General features: G+C 55.9%; 1 protein-coding gene across 1 annotated transcript; it reads right to left on the reverse strand.

The window, feature by feature from the left end:
* Positions 1–1089: 1089 nt before the first annotated feature.
* On the reverse strand, positions 1090–18532 carry KRT80 (keratin 80). Its single transcript, XM_036399817.2, has 9 exons — positions 18197–18532; positions 14521–14735; positions 8525–8585; positions 7229–7324; positions 4293–4457; positions 3728–3853; positions 3071–3291; positions 2526–2581; positions 1090–2451 (listed from the first exon to the last, which is right to left on the reverse strand). The coding sequence occupies exons 1-9, from the start codon at positions 18530–18532 to the stop codon at positions 2282–2284; spliced, it is 1446 nt and encodes a 481-aa protein (XP_036255710.1). The 3' UTR covers positions 1090–2281.
* Positions 18533–19650: the final 1118 nt, after the last annotated feature.

Below are 19650 nucleotides of genomic sequence, written 5' to 3' on the forward strand. Positions count from 1 at the left end.
CCCTGAGCTCCCCCAGCTGGGGTGTCCAAGGCTCCCATTCCAGCCTCATCCCAGCCCTGCTCCTGCTCCTGTCCTGGGAATGGGGCTGCTCTGAGCACAGAGCCCTTCCCAGCTGCTTTGTTCCTCTGCCTGGGAAGGGCTTTTCCCAAGGGCTCTGCAGGTTCCTGGCTCCAGAGGCAGCCCTGCACTAACCCTGCCCACCTGGGAGCAACTGCAAACTGCTCAGAGTCCCCCCTTCCCCATCCTGCCAGGCTGGGAAACTGGATTGAACTCTTTCCTCTGGTCTGGAATGTCCTTCCCATCCTCTGCCTCCCTTCCCCTGCCCTGGACCTGGAGAGCAGCTCCCAGTTTTGGGTTCTCTGCCACCTTGGGGGCCCTTTGGACTCCCAGGGGAACAGGGAGCACCTGTGATCCACAAGGGCACCTCTGGAATGAAGGGCTGCAGGAAAATGTGGGTGCCCAGGGTGGACCTGCTCAGGTGTGCAGGAATCCCCCTTTGGAGAGGGACAGGAGGAATTTGGGAAGGGGAAGCTGACCCTGGAAGGGCAGAGTGTCCCCCAGGTGAGCAGCAAACAGCAAAGCTGCTCCCAAATTTGGGTCCTCCAGCACCCCAGGGAACCTGCTCTGGTTTGGATCTCCCAGGGAAGTCCCTGTGGGGGTAAAGGAGCACCAAAAGGAATGAGGGGCTGCAGGGAAATGGGTGCCCAGGTGTGCAGGAATTCCCCTTTGGAGAGGGGCAGGAGTTTGGGAAGGGGAAGCTGAGCAGTGCTGAGTGTGTTCCCCTCATTCCCAGATTTGGTCCCCAAGGCCTTGGATCCCACCCCATGTCTGCCTCTCTGGCCCTGTGCCCTTGAATCATGATTCACCACTTTCTAACTTTGACTAGTTTGAGACTCTTTGTCCACGATTTTGGGTTTTAAGGATTCACCATTCCTCCCGGGGCGGTGCCCTTCCAATCCCTGGGAAGTGATTCCAGCCTCACCTGGAATCACTGCCAGGACCCAGCTGGGTCCCCCCGTCCTGCTGGGAAGGAGCTGCTGCTCCAGTGCCTGTGGTGGGAGGCTGAGAGAAAACCAAGGACAGGAAGGATTCTGAGTGACAGAACTTTATTGTGACAGCCAAACCCCGCGAGCCAGAGCTGTGCTTCCTATCCTACGGGAATGTGGGAATGGGGACCCAGAATCTGGGAATTTGGGGGGGCTGAGTGGCAGTGGCTGGGGCCAGGAAGGAAAACACTGCAGGATTGTGGGTGAGGTTGGGAAGAGGCCACAGCATCCCCCACCTGTGGCCACCTGGCCCTTGCAGGGCTGGCTCTGGGAGCTCTGGAGCATCGGGATTGGGATTGGCCCATGGGGGCAGCGGGGTCAGGTACAAGCTGAGGTCAATAAATACAAAGGCAAGGGAGTTTTCCAGCTTTGGGCTGAAAGAGAGAAGATTTGGATTCGATTTTAGGAAGAAAATTCTTCCCTATGAGGGTAGTGAGGCCCTGAATGGATTTCCCAGAGCAGCCATGGCTGCCCCTGGATCCCTGGAAGATCCCAAGGACAGGCTGGATAGAGCTGGGAGAACCTGGGACAGTGGAAAGTGTCTCTGCCCGTGGCAGGGGTGGGAAGGGATGAGCTTTGAGGTCCCTCCCAACCCCAACCAGGCTGTTCCCAGTGCAGTTAAATAGGAACCAACTTAAACACCCCAACTTTAGGAGCTGGAACTGCTGTGTGGAGCCTGGAGAGAGGGAGGGATTATGGGAGTCAAGAGTTTTGAGGCATTTTAGCTTTGGTGAAGGAATGAGGGCCCCCCCCCCGAAAGCAGGGGAATGCCCTGAGGTGGCCAAGGGTGCCCCAGGGTGTCACCAGATCTGTCAGTCCTGGTGACAAATCCATCCCTGGGGTTGTTTTCCTCCCTCTGCCCCAGTGTGGAATTTGGATGGTGCTTTCCTTGGAATCCCTGTCAGAGCAAGGAAAGGGTTTGGCAACAGCAGTAAAGGGACCAATGGCAGCTGCTAAAACTGGGGTAGGGACACTTCCCTCGGCTGGGCACATTCCAAGGGGTGACTGCCAATCCCCTGCGAAGGGAGCCCTGGAGAGGAAGGAGAAGGGAATGGGAGAGTCCCTGAAGTGCTGGGGTGGTTCCTGCTGTAACTGGGAGTGGAGCTGTGAACTGGGATGGTGGAAAGCCAGGGGACAGCCTGGACAGGACCCTCATCCTTCATCCCTTGCACGCAGGCTGGAGTTCAGGAGGAGGAGCTTCCCAGGTGCTTGGGATCCGTGTCCATCCCATTCTCCTAGGAGCACTCCCCGGGGGCCCCGGCGCTGAGCTTGGGCCGGGTCCCGGTGTCCGGAGCCCCCGGAGCCCCCGGCACGTCCTGGTCCCTCCTGGGGCCGCCTCCGCTGGGCTCCGTGGGCCCCGAGCCCCGCGCAAAGAGCCGCGAGTTCCACAGGGTGCTGGCAGAAACTGACACAAGGAGGAGGTTAAAACCCTTCCATCCATTCCCCCGTTCCCTGGTTCAGAAGGATCAAAGCACTTACGAGGCCTGGGCCGGGAGTGGACGGCGCTGATGATGGTGGGGATGGGCTGCTCCATGCTGGGAAGGGAAGGACACAGAGTGAGGACAGGGCTGGAGCTCTCCCAGAGGGGTGGGAAGGGAAGGACACAGAGTGAGGACAGGGCTGGAGCTCTCCCAAAGGGCTGGGAAGGGCTGGGGTTTGGCCTGGGGGGGTTGGGATGGTGGTAGGACCAGGATGGGCTTCAACAGCCCCTGGGCAAAGCACCTGGAGAAGGTCTGGACCCTCAGCCTGGGGAGTCTGAGGAGGACTTGGGAGCAAGAAATGGGATTGAACTGCTGGGAACCACCAGGATTTGCTCCTTTGACCAAACCTTCAGTACCTGACTCAGAACTTGGGATTTGGGCAAGCTGGGCTTTAGGAGGAGTCCCTGTCCACGGAAGTGTCCCTGCCCATGGCAGGGGGTGGGACTGTGTTCCAAAGCATTCCATGATTCCTTGATGTCTCCATCCCCCCCAGGTGTCCTGGTGCATCCCTTCCCCAGCTGAGGCAGAGGAATCCTGGCTCACCTGTTCTCCTCCCCTTCCACGAGCTTCCTGTAGGTGAGGATCTCCACGTCCAGGGCCAGTTTGATGTTCATGAGCTCCTGGTACTCGCGGACCAGGTGAGCCATGTGCTCCCTGCTGCGCTGCAGGGCCTCCTCCAGCCCCGCCACCTTGGCCTTGGCGTCCCTCAGGGTCCCCTCCCCCTGCTCGCCAGCCTCGCGGATGTGCTCCTCCAGGTACAGGCACTGGGTGTGGGAAAGGGAGCTGAGGGGGCTTGGGAGAGGGAATGCCACACCTGTCCTGTTATGCCACCCCAGCACACACCTGTCCTGTTATCCCACCCCAGCACACACCTGTCCTGTAATCCCAGCACACACCTGTCCTGTTATCCCACCCCAGCACACACCTGTCCTGTTATCCTACCCCAGCACACATCTGTCTGGTTGTTTCCCCCAGGACACACCTATGCTGTTATCCCACCCCAGGACACACCTGTCCCGTTATCCCATCCCAGAAGACACCGGTCCCATTATCCCACCCAGGACACACCTGTCCTATTATCCCACCCCACACCTGTCCCGTTATCCCATCCCAGGTCACATCTGTCCCATTATCCCACCCAGGTCACACCTGTCCCATTATCCCAGGTCACACCTGTCCTGTTGTCCCCCCAGGACTCACCTGGCTCTTCTGGGACACGATGCAGGAGCGCAGTTTCTGGATGCGGATGTTCAGATCCGCGATTTCCCGCCGGCTGTCCAGGAGGTGCCCCCCGAAGGAGCCGGGCTGGGAGCTGCTGTCGGTGAGCTGTGGAGAGAGGGACAGGTGCCCTGGCATCACCTGGATTACCTGGGCAAAGGTCTGGGGCTTGTTCCTGTCCTCTCTGGCTGTGGCTCTGGATCTGGTGCCCTGGAATCACCTGGATTACTTGGGGAAAGCTCTGGGGCTTGTTCCCATCCTCTCTGGCTGTGCCAGGCTCAGCTGGCTCCTGGGACCAGTCACATTCCTGCTCTTTGGAGAGCTGGAAGGACATTTCCATCTCCACTGGGAGATGTGCTGGGTTCCTCCAGCGTGGAAAGCCCAGAGTAACAAAACTCTGGATTTACTGTCTGGAGCTGATCACGGATAGTGCCTTGTCCCTCCCTCCATTCCCATTCCCAGTCCATCCCTCCCATCCCAGCTGTCTCCAGGCCAATCCCTCCTGTCCTTTCCCTGCCTCTCCCAGCTCGGAGCAGGGATCTGGTACCTTCCTCCGGGTCAGGGCCTCAGCCTCTTCCCAGCTGCGCAGGGCCAGAGCCTCGTACTGGGCCCTGACGTCCTCCACGATCCTGCCCAGGTCCGGCCGGGAGCAGCTGTCGATCCCCAGCACCACGGAAATGTCCTTGATTTCCGTCAGCAGCTCCTCCAGTTCCTGCAGAGCCACGGGACAACGGGAAAGAGAACACGGAGCTGGACATTCATGGAATGGTTTGGGTGGGAAGGAACAGCAAAGCCCAGCCCATCCCAGCCCTGCCATGGCAGGGACACCTCCCACTGCCCCAGGTTGCTCCAGCCCTGTCCAGCCTGGCCTGGGACACTGCAGGGATGGAGCAGCCACAGCTTCCCTGGGAAATCCATTCCAGGGCCTCCTCACCCTCACAGGGAAGAAATTCTTCCCAGGATCTGGTCAAATCCAAGATTCCCAGTAGTCAGAGAGAGCTCCGGGTGGGCTGTGCTTGGCAGAACAGATTCCATGTGGAGAGGGGAACAATTCCCAAGTTTTCACTCTCTGGAGTTGGGAACCTGGTATTATTTGCTCCACAAAATCCAGACTCAGGTTACGTTGGGATTTGGGATCTTTGGATACAAACTGGCAAAATCTGACAAAACAGTGCCTTTGGACTAGTCCAGGAGCAGGGAGAATCCTGGGATCCTTAAGGCTGGAAAAGACCTGTGGGATCTGGATTCCAACTGTTCCTCAGCAGTGCCAAGGCCACCCCTGGCCATGTCCCCAGGTGCCACATCCACACATTCCTTGGGCACTTCCAGGGACAGGGACTTCACCCCTGCCCTGGGCAGCTATGCCAGGGCTGGACAACCCTTTCCAGGAAGGAATTTTCCCTAATATCCAACCTAAACCTCTCCTGGCACTTCCTCTTGTCCAGTCAGTTGTTCTCCAGGAGCAGAGCTGGAGCTGATGATCACAGATCAATATCCACTGATATCCATGCTGAATGGGAGAGTCTTGGGAAAACAAAGGCAGTGTGGATCACTCCACAGCCTGGGGAGGCTGGAAAATGCCCTTTCCAAGCTCTGCTGTGGGATCCACCAGGGTTGGGGCTGCTCTTTGTGATGCCAGAGCCTGATTTAGGGCTCCTCAGGGAACCAGGAGTCTTCCCTGTGCACATCCAGGCTGGCAGAGCTGCTCCACTCCTCTGCCCTGGCAATGGCAGTGTGGAGGGAGGCAGGAGCACCCCTGGGACCACCACCGGGATATCTGCTCTGGGCAAGTCACAGCTGCAAATTCCCCTCCCTGTGACTAGAAGGGCCCCTGGACCCAGGCTTGGATCCAGGCTTGGACCCAGGCTTGGTCCCAGGCTTGGATGCAGGCTTGGATCCAGGCTTGGACCCAGATTTGGACCCAGGTTTGGATTCAGGTTTGGATCCAGGCTTGGACCCAGATTTGGACCCAGGCTTGGACCCAGGTTTGGATCCAGGCTTGGACCCAGGCTTGGATCCAGGTTTGGACCCCGGTTTGGATCCAGATTTGGACCCAGGCTTGGATCCAGGTTTGGACCCCGGTTTGGATCCAGGTTTGGACCCAGGTTTGGACCCAGGCTTGGATCCAGATTTGGATCCAGGTTTGGACCCAGGCTTGGATCCAGATTTGGATCCAGGTTTGGACCCAGGCTTGGATCCAGGCTTGGACCCCGGTTTGCTGCTCCCTTATTTCAGGTGCAGCTCCTGCTTTGCACCAGGAATTCCTTCTCCTCCTCCCTCTCCTTTGTTCTCCCCTTTGTGCTCAGGTCCCTTTGGAGCAGGAATTGTGTTCCTTGATCCCTTCCCTTCCCTGGCTGGGCTCACAAAGGGCTCTGTGGCTGAGGGATAGTACAGACACATCCAAAAAAGCAGGATGATTGGGAGATTTTATCCCGCTGCTGTCTAATCCATGAGTTTCTTAATCTTGGAGCAGGTGAGAAAATTTGTGTTTACTTGGAATATTGGATCATTTGGTGAATAAAACCCCCAAACTAGTAATTTATTAATGAGAATTAATAAATTATTTTCTCTTGATCCTTCCCAAGAAGGAAAGTTTACCTCATTTTCCCTCCCCCTGGGAATGTGCCTGTACCTGATGTCATCGAATCCACAGAGAAGGTGAGACAGGAAAGGTTGGGGATGAGATTTTTACATTAATTAGGGGCTAAAAATTGCAGCTTTTTGTGGGATCCGTGGGAAATCAGGTGGAGACCCTGGAGCAGGACCTGATTTCCAAAAAAACTGGGCTAAAATTGCCTTGCATGAGGAATAATCTCCTTTTAGAGCAGATCAGCCTCCATGGGCGGTTGTGCTGGGAGGCAGCTCCAGCCTCTCCGTGCCTCAGTTTCCCACATGGAATGTTCATACTCCTCCACCAGGCACTGTAATTGTTTGGATTGCTGGAATTTAGATAAATCCTGAGTGTTCCCACTCTGCTGATCCTGCTGGGTGACATTTTCCAGGCCTGAGTCAGTGTTCTGAAGGAGGCCCTTCCCCCTGGCTGCAATCATTCCTGGCTGGGACCCCTGGTTTTCCTGGGAAAGGAGGAGTCTGGACTGTGCTTCAGAGCATCCAGGTTCTCCAGGTGTCCTGGGGTTTGGGTCCTTCCTGGAGTCTGAACATTTGGCTCACCTGGGCCGAGGTCTGGGGCAAACCCCATCCCTGGGGGCAGGAGCTGAGCCCCACCAGCCAGTTTGGGATGAGGTTGGAATTCTTGGCTGTTCCAGGGGAACCCCAAGCCCCCACAGAGGCTCTGGGGCAGAAAGAATGTTCTGGTCCCATTCCAATGCTGTTTTTAGGGGAGGGATCAACTCCTCAGGTCCTGCCTGAGCACTGGAATGGCTGTGACACCCTGGCCAAGCTCCCACGTGGGTGGAAATCCAGGATCTGTCCCCAAAATGCCGTTTCCCCCAGCATCCCAGCCCTCTCCAGGTGAGCTCCCACCTGCTCATAGATGGTTTTCTTCAGCTCCAGCAGCTCCTGGAGCCCTTTGAGCTTCACCTCCAGCTCCGTGCGGTGCAAGGTGCTCACATCCAAATCCTGCAGGGATGGAAAGGGATTCATCAGGGGTGGAAAGGGATTCATCAGGGGTGGAAAGGGATTCATCAGTCCAAACCTGGATTTGCAGCCAGTCACTCCCAGTGCTCCCCATCCCAGGGAGTTCCAGACATGCTGGACAGGGCTTGGAGTGGGAAGGGAAGGGAAGGGAAGGGAAGGGAAGGGAAGGGAAGGGAAGGGAAGGGAAGGGAAGGGAAGGGAAGGGAAGGGAAGGGAAGGGAAGGGAAGGGAAGGGAAGGGAAGGGAAGGGAAGGGAAGGGAAGGGAAGGGGTCTCTGCCCATGGGATGAGCTCCTTCCCACCCAACCCATTCCCAGATTTATTAACAGGGATGTCTGGAGCTGCTCTCCAGCTGGGGAGGCTCCTTTGAGAACCTTTTCCCTTTGTTTTGTGGGACTTGGTGGTGGAAGGGCCAGGCAGGGCTGGACCATCCCCTCCCAACTTTTGCTCCCCACAAAAGGCTCCGCTTGAAAACTTGGGAGCCACCCATGGAAAGTGTCTGGGAATGCCCTTCCTGGGGAGTGTGCCAAGGAAAACATGGAATTAGCCAGGATGGATATTTGTGGGGAACATTCCCTCTCTCCAACACCCTTATCCTGCCCCCAAATTGGGGGTTTTGATATAAAATCCCAATTCCAGCTGATTACCACTGGCTCCTGTTGGAGGGGGAGCTTTGCTCAGGGTTTGCCCAGGGCATGGCCCCTCCGCAGGGAACAAAGGAAAACTTTAAATCCTTTATCAATTCCAGCCTTTCCCAACTCTAATGGCACCCAGAGGGAACACAGGGAGGAGGGGGCAGCCGGGGAAGGGTTTGGACCCCTCAGGCCAGGGAAATCCCAGGGTGCAGGGATGGGCACAGTGACCAGGAGAGATCCCAGGGTGCAGGGATGGGGACAGTGACCAGGAAATCCTGGGGTGCAGGGATGGGGACAGTGACCAGGAGAGATCCCAGGGGGAAGGGATGATGATGCTCTGATCCCCAGGTGCTGCCAGGGGATTTTCAGGATTTTCAGGGTGCTCCAGGCTCACCCTCCTGTGGAATTGGACTCATCCCCTCCCTGTCCTCCTCCAGACCTTGTTATCCCAAACCAGCTGAGCCTGGATCACCTCCAGGCTCTCCCCTGGCTGTGCAGGGCTGGGTAGAGCCAATCCAGTGGGAAATTCCCCTTCCCCTCCTGCTGACCTTTTTGAGCTCCATGAAGGTGAATTCCATCCCACTGCAGAGGCGAATTTCATCCTCGTACCTGCAGAACACCCACAGCATGGCATCAACCACAGGGAAACTCAGGGAGGGACACTCAGGGTTGTCTTCAGACCCCCAAAGTATCCAAACTTTCTGCTTTTCCTGCTTGTCCCCCCTCCTTGAGGCATTGAGTGAGAAGAAGCTGCCCTGGAACACCAGGAGCACTTTTGGGATGAAGAATCCCAGAGCAGAGAGGAGGGAGTTTTAATTGGGATTTCATTTAGGGGCTGGGCAGCCTCAGGTTCTTCACAAAGGGATGAGGGACAGGGGTGGGGATTGGGCTCTGCCCAAACTCCTCAATTTCACCCCAAACCTTTTCCATTCTGCTCATGTTTCCTCAGAGTTTCACTTCCAGGGTCGGAGTCTTCCCAAGCCCAAGGGAGAAAACTTTGGCGTGTGGTAAATCTGAGAATTCTGGGCTGGTGTCATAACTCAGCCCAGGTGATTTGTGAAGGCACACAGGCAAAGGAATTCATGGGAAACTGCCCATGGAGTGGAAGGAAACCAAACCAGGATGGGGTGGAGTCCCTGTGTTTAAATCCAGGTGGGACAGGGTAGGGCCAGGGAGCAAAGCCTCAGTCCAGGGGCAAATGGATATGAGTGGGAACTGGGGAATGCTCCAAGCCTTGTTGGCTCCTGGGACAGGGGTGTGGTGATCCCAAACCCCAGGAAAGGCCCAGGGTCCATTTGGGGCCCAGCAGAGCTGGGTCAGAGCAGAACCATGGGGGGGGGGGTGTCCCCCCAGCAGCTGGACAGGTGTGGGAGCACTGGGAGTGCTGGATCAGAGCAGGCTGAGCTCTCAGGGAGCTCCTGGCTCCCCTGCTCTTCCCTGATCCCTCATGTGCCCCTCCTCAGCCTAAGGGGCACATGGCATTCCATGGAATCATTAAGGTTGGAAAAGCCCTTGGAGAACATCGAGTCCAGCTGCTCCCCCAGCACTGCCAGGGCCAGCCCTGACCGTGTCCCCAAGCGCCACAGCCACACGGCTTTGGCGGCTCCACCCCTGCCCTGAGCAGCTGTGCCAGTGCCTGGACCCTTTCCAGTGAGGAATTTTTCCCAATATCCAGCTAAACCTCCCCTGGCACAGCCTGAGGCCATTTCCCTTGTCCTGTTGTTCCCTGGGAGCAGACCCCAATCCCCTCTGGCTGTCCCCTCCTGTCAGGAGCTGTGCAGAGCCACAAGGTCCCTCCTGAGCCTCCTTTGCTCCAAGCTGAGCCCCCCCAGGTCCCTCAGGAGCTCCCCAGACCCTTCCCCAGCTCCATCCCCAGCTCTGGTCACACTCCAGCCCCTCGGGGTCTCTCTTGGTGGAAGAGGCCCCAGAGTGCCCCCCAGTTCCAGCTGTGAACTCAGACTTTCAGTGCTGCTTGGACACGTCACCAAGTGGGCCTAAGGGGAGCTGAGACCTTTGGGAACGAGGTAAAATGGGCAAATGGGGTCTCCCAAGAGACTGAGGACAGGAACATCAGGAATGCAGCCCTGTGCTGCTGTTTGGGGTCTGGTGCATCCAGTCAAAGGTTCTCAGGAGCCCAGAAGGTTTTTGGGAGCCTTCCCTGCTGTGTACAAAGTGTGGGAATGGGGAGCTGTGCCTGGGGAAGGGGAGCAGATGTTGGGAAAGGGGGGAAGCCGTGCTCAGGAGCGGAGCTGGGATTATCCAAAGCAGCTCCCTGGAGCTGCAGGTCCCTCACTGAGGGGACCATGAGGCTGGGCTGTGTGACAGTCACAGCTTTGGGCACTCCTGGGGTTCCTCCTGAGTCCCCCTCGGTGCTGACCTCTCCCTCTCCTTCCCTGCTTTTCCAAGGGTGGGCAGCAGGGGCTGATGGGATTTACCTGTCTGCTCTGTGCTCCTCACCTGGGATGTCAGCCTGGAATGCTGGAATGGCCAAGCTCAGTGCCTGTCTGCAGCCCCTGTGTGGGCCAAGCTCAGTGCCTGTCTGCAGCCCCCTGTGCTGGCCCAAGCTCAGTGCCTGTCTGTAGCCCCCTGTGCTGGCCCAAGCTCAGTGCCTGTCTGCAGCCCCTGTGTGGGCCAAGCTCAGTGCCTGTCTGCAGCCCCTGTGTGGGCCAAGCTCAGCTCAGTGCCTGTCTGCAGCCCCTGTGTGGGCCAAGCTCAGTGCCTGTCTGTAGCCCCTGTGCCAGGCCAAGCTCAGTGTCTGTCTGCAGCCCCCCTTCCTCCTTCTCCCTCTCAGCTCAGGCCCAGTCTCTCCCAGTCTCTCCCAGGCTGTCCCAGTGTGCCCCACTCTGTCCCAGTCTGTCCCCACCCCGGGCTCTGTCACAACCCCGCTCCTGGCAGCACAGAGCTGCCCCAGAGCTGCCCCAGAGCTGCCCCAGAGCTGCCCCAGCCGGCCCAACGCGCTCCTGCCACGCTCCAGGCCCGTGACTCACCCCGGGCTGGGGCTGGAGCATTCCACAGGCACATCCCAGCCTTTATCTGCGGGAGATGATCCCGGGGCACTGCAGGAGGGCAAACCCAGCCCTTCCTGCACTTGGCACACTTGAGACAGCGTCTGCTCGCCCCAGGCTCCTTCCATGGAGCAAAATCCAGGGAGGCAGCTCTCAGGCAGGCTGTGTTCCTGTGCTCCCTCCTGGATGTGCCTGTGCTCCTTCCTGGATGTGCCTGTCCCCTCTCCATCCATCCATCCATCCGTCCGTCTGTCCCTCATCCATCCATCCACCCATTATCCATCCCTCCATCCCTGTGTCTGTCCACCCATCCATCATCCACCCACCCATCAATCCAATCCATCATCCATCCATCCATCCATCCATCCATCCATCCATCCATCCACCCATTCATCATCCACCCATCCATCATCCATCCATCCCTGTGTCCGTCCATCCATCCGTCCGTCCGTCCATCCATCCATCCATCCATCCATCCATCCATCCATCCATCCATCCATCCATCCATCCATCCATCCATCCATCCCTCTGGAATTGCTGCTCCATGGCAGAGTCCTTTGAGGAGAAGGTGGGAGTGTCCCAGTGGGTCCCATCCAGGTGGGTTTGGGAAGCAGTCCCTGACTCAGGATGAATTCAGGGCCTCATGGGGGGACTCCCCCAGGCACATTTCCCATCCTGGAGGATTTGGGGTGTTCCATCCAGAATGCCACAGCCTGGCTGAGGGCACCACTCCAGCGGGAAATCCAACTGGTTCTTTGTGGGAATTCTTAAAATTAGAGGGTTTTAGGAAAGTTGCAATAATTCTTCATTTTTCCTTCCCCAGAATTCCCTGGGGAAAAGAAACCTCCTGGATTTGCCTGGTTTGCCTGGAGATTTGCTCCAGAAATGCTCCTGGGCTGGGCCAGGGCTGGATGGGGCCTGGGAATTCTCTCCCTGTGAATGAGTTTTGAAGGGCAAAGCACCCCAATTGTGTCCTATCCCCTTGTCCAAGTCACTGGGAAAGTCACAAGAAATGCAACGGGGAGAACCTTTGGGCAGCACCTTCATCCCTAAGAAATCAGGCTGGAAAACCCTGGAGTGTTGGGAGCTGGGAATTCTGCAGCAATTCCTGAGTGCAGATCTGAGCACAGACTGGGGCTGCCCCATCCCTGAAGTGTCCAAGGCCTGGGGACACCCTGGGAGAGTGGAAGGTCAATGCCAGGGTCCCTTCCACCCATCTCAGTCTGGGATTCTGCTTCCTCAGGGAAGGGCCAGGTGCTCCCTGCAGGGATGGCAGCTCCTGACCTTTGCATTATCCAAACAAACAGCAGGCAGGCACCTCCCATGAGGAATTTAGGACTTTTTAGGCAATTTAGGATGTCATTCGAAGGACTCCTGGGAGGATGATTTCAGTGTAAGGTGAAGAATCAAACTCCTGGTTCTTATTCCTGTGAAATTCCTCCCAACACTTCCTGTCCTTGGCACCGCTGAGGCTCCTGGAATCCTGGGCTTTGAGCACCTCACAAGAAAGACCCTGAGGGGCTGGAGAGAGTCCAGGGATGGGAATGGAGCTGGGGAAGGCTGGAGCACCAGGGAAGGGTCTGGAGAACTCCTGAGGGACCTAGGGAGGCTCAGCCTGGGGAAAAGGAGGCCCAGGGGGAACCTTCTGGCTCTGCACAACCCCTGACAGCAGGGGACAGCCAGGTGGAATTCAGAATCCCCTCCCAGGGAACAAGGGAAAAATAGCCTCAAATTCCATCAGAGGAGGTTTAAGTTGGATATTTGGAAAAATTTCCATGGAAAGGGTTGTCCAGCCCTGGCACAGGCTGCCCAGGGAGTCCCCACCCCTGGAAGTGTCCAAAGCCCTGTGGATGGGACACCTGGGGACGTGGGGTCAGAAGTGACCACAGTGGTAGGGGGTTGATGGATGGACCTGATGATCTCCAAGGGCTTTTCCAAGCTGAGTGATTCCATGATGCCGACCTGCTCTGAGCTGATTAAGGCATTTCACTGCTGGGTCTCTGTTAGAAGGAGCTGCCAGCCCTTCCCTAATTTGCAGCCACCTGGAGCAGGGCTTAAGGAGCTGGAGAATCCTTGGACTGAACTCCTTGGAGAGTTTGTGCCTCATCTCAGGAGTGGGTTTGGATCCCAGCAGGGATTTCTGCTCCCCCAGTCCCTTGGCACCACTTTGGGTTGGACAGTCTCTGCACAGCCCAAATCCCCATGGGAGCCTCCAGAGCTCCAGGAAGGTGCTGGGTGCCAGTGGGAGGGAAAGGATCTCATTTGGGATTCTCCTGTGGGATGCAAATGAGCCCCATAATGAGGGAGGTATTGTCTGCTCCCCTGTGACCGGGCATGGCCCAGCTGCTCTCTCTTATCTGCTCATCTCAGAGCTCTCCAGAGATAAGAGGAGCTCCCCAGAGATAAGAGGCACCTGCACCTCCCCGACCTTTGGCTGCCTCCCTATTCCAGGTCAGGACCATTTGGGGCACAATTTTGACCTTTTGGCCAGAACAGAGTTTGGCAGAAATGCTTCAGGTGAAGGGGGAAAGGAAGAGATCCCACAGTCATGGAATAGAATATTCCTTCTTTACGAAGGAATTCCTCCCTATGAGGGTGGGGAGGGCCTGGAATGGATTTCCCTGTGGCTGCCCCATCCCTGGAAGTGTCCAAGGCCAGGCTGGATGGGGCTTGGAGCAACCTGGCATAGTGAGAGGTGTCCCTGCCCATGGCAGGGGTGGGATGGGTGTGTGTGAGCCTGGAGAGGAAAAAGCTCCAGGAAGAACTTTGAGCCCCTTCCAGTGTCTCAAGGGACACCAGGGGAGCTGGAGAGGAACTTGGGACAAGGGATGGAGGCAGAGGACAAGGGGAAATGGTTTTCAAGAGGGCAGGGATAGGTGGGATATCGGAAGGAATTCCTTCCTGTGAGAGTGGGGAGGGCCTGGAATGGATTTCCCTGTGGCTGCCCCTGGATCCCTGGAAGTGCCCAAGGCTGGACAGGGCTTTGAGTGGAAGGTGTCCCTGCCCATGGCAAGGGTGGCACTGGATGATTCTAAAGGTCCCTCCTAGCCCATTGTGTGAGGATGAATATCCTGAGTTGGAAGACACCACAGGGATCATCAAATCCAACTCCTGGCCCTGCCCAGAACACCCCAAAATTCCCAATATGTAGTTGTTTCCCACCATGAGACCGTTGTTTTTTGTACAGAGCAGCCTGGTCCAGAAATCACCTTGGGGACAGCGTTCTGGCTTGTGCTAATTTTGTGGAGAATAAACATTCCCTGTTTTCATGGCTGTCCCTCTAACAATGCCATTCCCTGAGTTATTCTCTGGCAGAGGCTCCTCTCAGACCCTGCTCTCCTTGGAATTTCATTGTTCCAGCTTTCCTTTCACCTCTCATTAACCAGTTGTGATCCTAAATTCCCAAATCCATCCTTCTGTGCACACCAAACTAGGAATATGTTCCAGGCTGGCTGAGTTAACTCAACCCCACAGGGCTGTTCCCTGTGCTCAGCTGAATCCCCCTGGGCATGGACAGACAGAGGGACAGGGACACCTACTTGCTCCGGAAGGCGTCCATGGTGCTCAGCACCTTCGCCAGCTCCGACTCCAGGTTCTCCTGCTCGTAGTTGAGCGCCTTCATCTCCTGGTTCATTTTGCTCACATACTGCTCATAGATGGCCTTGATGTCCGAGTCAGAGTGGGAATTGTCCTGGTCCTTCAGGAAGTTCCACCTGGTCGTCAGGATCTTGTTCTGCTGCTCCAAGCTCTGGACCTACGGGAGAGGTTTCAGAGGTGTCAGTGACACTGAGGGCCACAGTCAAAGCATGGCAGGGCAGGAGATGTTGGAGACCTTCAGAACCAGCAGATTTCCCAGGAAGAATGAGAAATCCCTTCAAACTATGCCTGAGGATGGAGGGTTATGGAACCATGGAATGGTTTGGGTTGGAAGGGACCTTAAAGATCACCCAGGTCCATCCCCTGGCATAGGCAGGGACACCTTCCTCTTTTAGGGGTTTTACATGTTAACCACTAATTAATTTCTCAATAGAACACAGTGACATCAAAATGAACACAGTGGCATTGGAATAAACATAATGACATCAAAATAAATATGGTGACATCAAAATAAACAGTGATGTGACGGTAGTCACAGGGGTCTTAGGATGAGGGAAGAGACGTAGATCTGGCTCCATGTTTCAGAAGGCTTGATTTATTATTTTATGATATGTATATTACATTAAAACTACACTAAAAGAATAGAAGGAAAAGTTCTCATCAGAAAGCTGGGCTAAGGTCTGTGGCTTGGGCAGAGAGAGAGCCAGCTCTGCCATGACTGGCCATTAATTCCAAACATCCACATGAGACCAATCCCAGATGCACCTGTTGCATTCCACAGCAGCAGATCACCATTGGTTACATTTTGTTTCTGAGGCCTCTCAGCTTCTCAGAAGGAAAAAATCCTACGAAAGGATTTTTAATGAAAAGATGTCTGCAACACAGCGACATCAAAATAAACCCATTCACATTGGGCTAAACACAGTGACATCAGGATAAAGGAGTCACTGACAATAGGAATGGTCAGTTCTGTCCCTTTTGTGTGTGACAATGGGCTACTGGAAACACCTCCAGCATCACCAGATCCAGGTGTTGAGTCCAACTTGGTGAAGCCAAGGCTGCAGATCCACCCCAGGTCACGCAGGGACGTCCAGGGTCAGGGAAGGGCAGATTTCCTACCCCAGAGAGCACAAAGAGAGGGAACCCTCTGGACTGCCAGGGATTACAGCATGGAGGTTCAGGGAAATGAATCAGGTTTATTGCAGAGCAGCTCAGACAAAGCTCTGGAGAACATCCCAGGTAATTACAGACTCCAGGTGAGCTCCTTGTGCTGGCTGAGAGGACAACGCTGCCCTTCCACCGCCCGCCTTTGAGGAACCTGCTCCTCTTTCCCAATATTCCCAATCTCACCAGTAACACTCCAAGTTTAACAGTTCTCATCTTCAAAGCTCTTGGCCAACTCCAATTAATTGACTAATTGCTACCTCTGGGAGCAGCCCCAGTCACGTTTTGGCTGGAGATGCCGGAGCTGCCTCCAAGTTTCCCGTGTTGCATTCCGGGATGACTCAGGGCCGATGCCGTGCCCAGAGCACTGGGGGCACTGGGGGCAGGAGCCATCAGACCTCCAGCCTTGGCCTGGGGTCCAAAGAAGAGGCAGAATTCCAGCTGCTGACCCAGATGTGGCACCATCTTTCTCCAAATCCTTCTTGTCTGAACAGAGAGAGCAGCCAAGCAAAGCAGAACCATTCCAGTGCTTGGGAGCTTCCAGCAGAAGGGATGGGAGACTTGGGATGTTCTGGGTCTCACTCTTAGAGACTTCATCCTTCCCTGCTGGGATGAGAATGGATTGTGTTGGTTGTTGTTCCAGGTCCATCTTTGACCTTTAATTAATTCCTGACCTCCTTCCTAATCCTCAGCTGCTCCATTTATCCCTCACATTCCTGTTAGCAAACCATTCCTGCGCTCAACTGGTTCCATCTTGGCTTCCAACATCTGCTTGGAACTGGATGATCCTAAAGGTTCCTCCTGACCCAAACCATTCCATGAACCTGTGACTCCTGCAATGTCCCCCTCAGTGGAAATCCCCCCTTGCTGAGCCTTTGCAGAAGCTTTGCAGAAGGATCACCTAGATTTCACCTCATTCCCTGGAATTTCATGCCTGAACACACAAGTGGCCAAAGCCTGGTCCTCACAGACCCTCCCCTCAAGCAGAGGCTCCAGGGCTTGGGTTTTCCCTGTCTTCTTTTCCATCTGTCTGGAAAATAAGAACCAGCAGATCTGTAACAGCTGGAAAAGCTCCAGCACCAAACTCCTATGGCTATATGGTCAATTATCCCTGGAATCACCTGCTGGGGATTGAGAACATCTGAATCCCTGATTATAAAGCCAGGTTCTCTTTGACAAGGAAGCGCCATTCCCTTCCTCTGGAATGAGGGCCTGGGGCAGGTGCCTGAAGCTGCCACTTGATGCAGCTCTTAAAGCCTTGATGCAGCTCTTGAAGCCTTCAAAGGAGCTCAGGAGCTGCAGTCGGAGACCTGGGCCCAAGGGGTGTTTGTGTCCCTGAACCCCTGGCCCAGGGGGTGTCCCTCTCCCAGGATCCACACGGATCAGGAGGTCACTGGGTTGGGTTTGTGGGGAAACCTGGAACTCTCAGCTCTTCCCTCCCTGGTGCCAGGGAACAGGCCTGGCTCAGGCACATGGGGTTTTGTGCCTTGCCCTTCCTCCCATCCCTGCTCTGAGGGCCCAGCAAACCCCAGCCTCTCCACCTGGACAGTCCAAATTCCAGCCTCTACTGTCTGGGTGTTTCCCACACCAGGTGCTCTCCAAATTCCCAATGCCACAGCCTTGGAAAGGCTCACAGGAGGAGGCTGTGCCCATCCACTGAGCCAGGCTGGGCCCTGTTGACCCTGCCAGGTGTGACTGGCCACAACTGTCCCCCCTGAGAGATCCACTGCAGATGTTCCCACGGCCTTCTCCTTCCCACTGTGAATTCAGGTCCTCGCAGAGCTGAAATGAATCAATCCCGGGCTGCTGGAGGCTGGCAGGGAGAGCTGCATGAAGCAATCCCAGAGATTACATCTGTTTACAGAGCAGGGCTCTGCAGGAACCTGCCTGCTCTGGGAGTTGTTTTCCTTGGAGAAACTTCTGCTTCTGCCGGCTCTGCAGAGATGAAAGCAGCTCTTTCTTGGCCTCTCCCCTCAGGAGCTCTGAAGCAGTGGCTGGGGGGTCCCCCAGCCCCCTGCACTGCCCAGGTGGAGGTGGGGATGAGTTCCTGGGGATGAGTTTCCAGGGATGAATTTCCAGCTCTCTTCAGCAGCCGGAATTGGAGCTGCTGCCATACTCGGTGTCACTGCTTGTGGCTGTTTGGCCACTCTGGGAGCCAAGGCCTCCTGTCCGTGGTGTCTTCTGACCATGGTGTCTTCTGACTATGGTCTCTCCTGCCCACGGTGCCCCCAGGACTCTGCCGGGGCTGCTCTGGGGGTCCCCAGGAGCTGCCCGGGGTGACAGCACAGCCCCCAGCCGTGCCTTCCCCAGGGATGCTCCCTAACCCTCGTCAGACAGAGAGCTCGGAAGGAACAACTAATTGGATTAACAACTAATTAGCCGGATGTGCCAGCCTCCCCGGGGTGGCTGCAGACCCCGGCGGGTCCCCGAACCCCTCCCTGCCCCAGTCCCTACCTTCTCGATGAGGGTCACGAACTGGTTGTTGAGCACTTTGATGTCCTCCTTCTCCTGCTGCCGCACCGCCTGGAACTCGGTGTCGATGTCCAGGCGCACGGGGGGCGGCAGCCGCCCCTCGCCGGGGAAGGGCGAGCAGCGCCGGCTGCCCGGGGAGCCGCTGCCCAGGGAGCCGTGCCCGTCGCTGCCCAGCGAGCCGTGCCCGTCGCTGGTGCCGCCGTCGGGGCTGCGGCGCTCCGGGCTCGGGCTCCCGGCGGCTCTGCCGCGGCTCATCCTCGCCGCCGCCTCCCCGGAGCACAGCGAGCCGCTGGAGAAGGCAGAGCTGGGGTTGGTCATGGCCGGGCTGGCTCCGGGGGAGGGAGAGGCGGGGAAGGGCTGAAGGTTTGCGGCGGCTGCTGCCTCCGAGAGAGGAGCGGCGGGGCCGGCGCGGTTCCGTCTGCTGCGCTTGTGGCTGCTAATGAATTCCAAGCACCTGTTCTGCGATGTTCATTAAACGGAGGAGGGTGGAACCCTTGATGGAAATCCAGATCAACCTGTTGGCTTTTTTTCTTTCTTTTTTTCTATGTTGTTTTTTTTTTTCCTTCCTATTCCTTCCTCTGTCTGCTCCCTCCTTTCTTCAGGAGCTTGTTTGTGTGAGGAGGACTCAGGCCCTGACAGCAAAAACAAACCCTCCCAGGTAATTCCAGCCCCCAGCAGCTGCCTCCCTCATCCTTAAAAGGTGAGGAAAGGAATTGGAGGTGCCAGGCTTGGGAAGGACTGCTCCAGGCACAGCTCTGCACAGAGACTTGGCACATGGAGCCGGCATCAGCCCCTGGCTGCTTTCCAGCCCAAATTTTCAGAAAGGAGCAGTGATACTTTTTTTTTTTCTTTTTTTTTTTTTTTCTTTTTTCTTTTTTATAAATACAGGAGGGATTAAAACCATAAAGAGTCTGAATTGGCTAAAGAAAGACAGAAAGACTTGGGAGATGCATCCCAAGCTTGGTGTGGCTGGAGCTGCTCCTGCTCCACACGGGCACAGCAGGGAATGGTCTGGTGCTTGGGTGTTTTAGAGAGGATAGATCTGGTTTTAGGGATGTCAGGTCTAGTTTATGGATAATAGGTCTGATTTTAGAGATGTCAGGTCTAGTTTATGGATAATAGGTCTGGTTTTAGGGATGTTAGGCCTAGTTTATGGAAAACAGGTCTGGTTTTAGGGATGTCAGGTCTAGTTTATGGATAATAGGTCTGGGTTCAGGGATGTTAGGCCTAGTTTATGGAAAACAGTTTTAGGGTTTCGGGATGGTTTTTTTGGTTTTAGGGATGTTAGGTCTAGTTTATGGATAATAGGTCTGGTTTTAGGGATGTCAGGTCTAGTTTATGGATAATAGGTCTGGTTTTAGGGATGCCAGGTCTAGTTTATGGATAATAGGTCTGGTTTTAGGGATGTCAGGTCTAGTTTATGGGTTAGAGGTCTG

Source organism: Molothrus ater, chromosome 30 (genome assembly GCF_012460135.2).
Source record: "Molothrus ater isolate BHLD 08-10-18 breed brown headed cowbird chromosome 30, BPBGC_Mater_1.1, whole genome shotgun sequence".
Classification (NCBI taxonomy): Eukaryota; Metazoa; Chordata; class Aves; order Passeriformes; family Icteridae; genus Molothrus; species Molothrus ater.

Bases quoted from the DNA above. Each gene is read 5' to 3' on its own strand.
- KRT80 (XM_036399817.2), bottom strand. From the start codon at position 18,532: ATGACCAACCCCAGCTCTGCCTTCTCCAGCGGCTCGCTGTGCTCCGGG. The intron at 8,586-14,520 runs GTAGGTGTCCCT...GGTGTTCTGCAG, and splicing joins ATGGACGCCTTCCGGAGCAA to GTACGAGGATGAAATTCGCC. The intron at 3,854-4,292 runs GTACCAGATCCC...CTCTCTCCACAG, and splicing joins AGGCCCTGACCCGGAGGAAG to CTCACCGACAGCAGCTCCCA.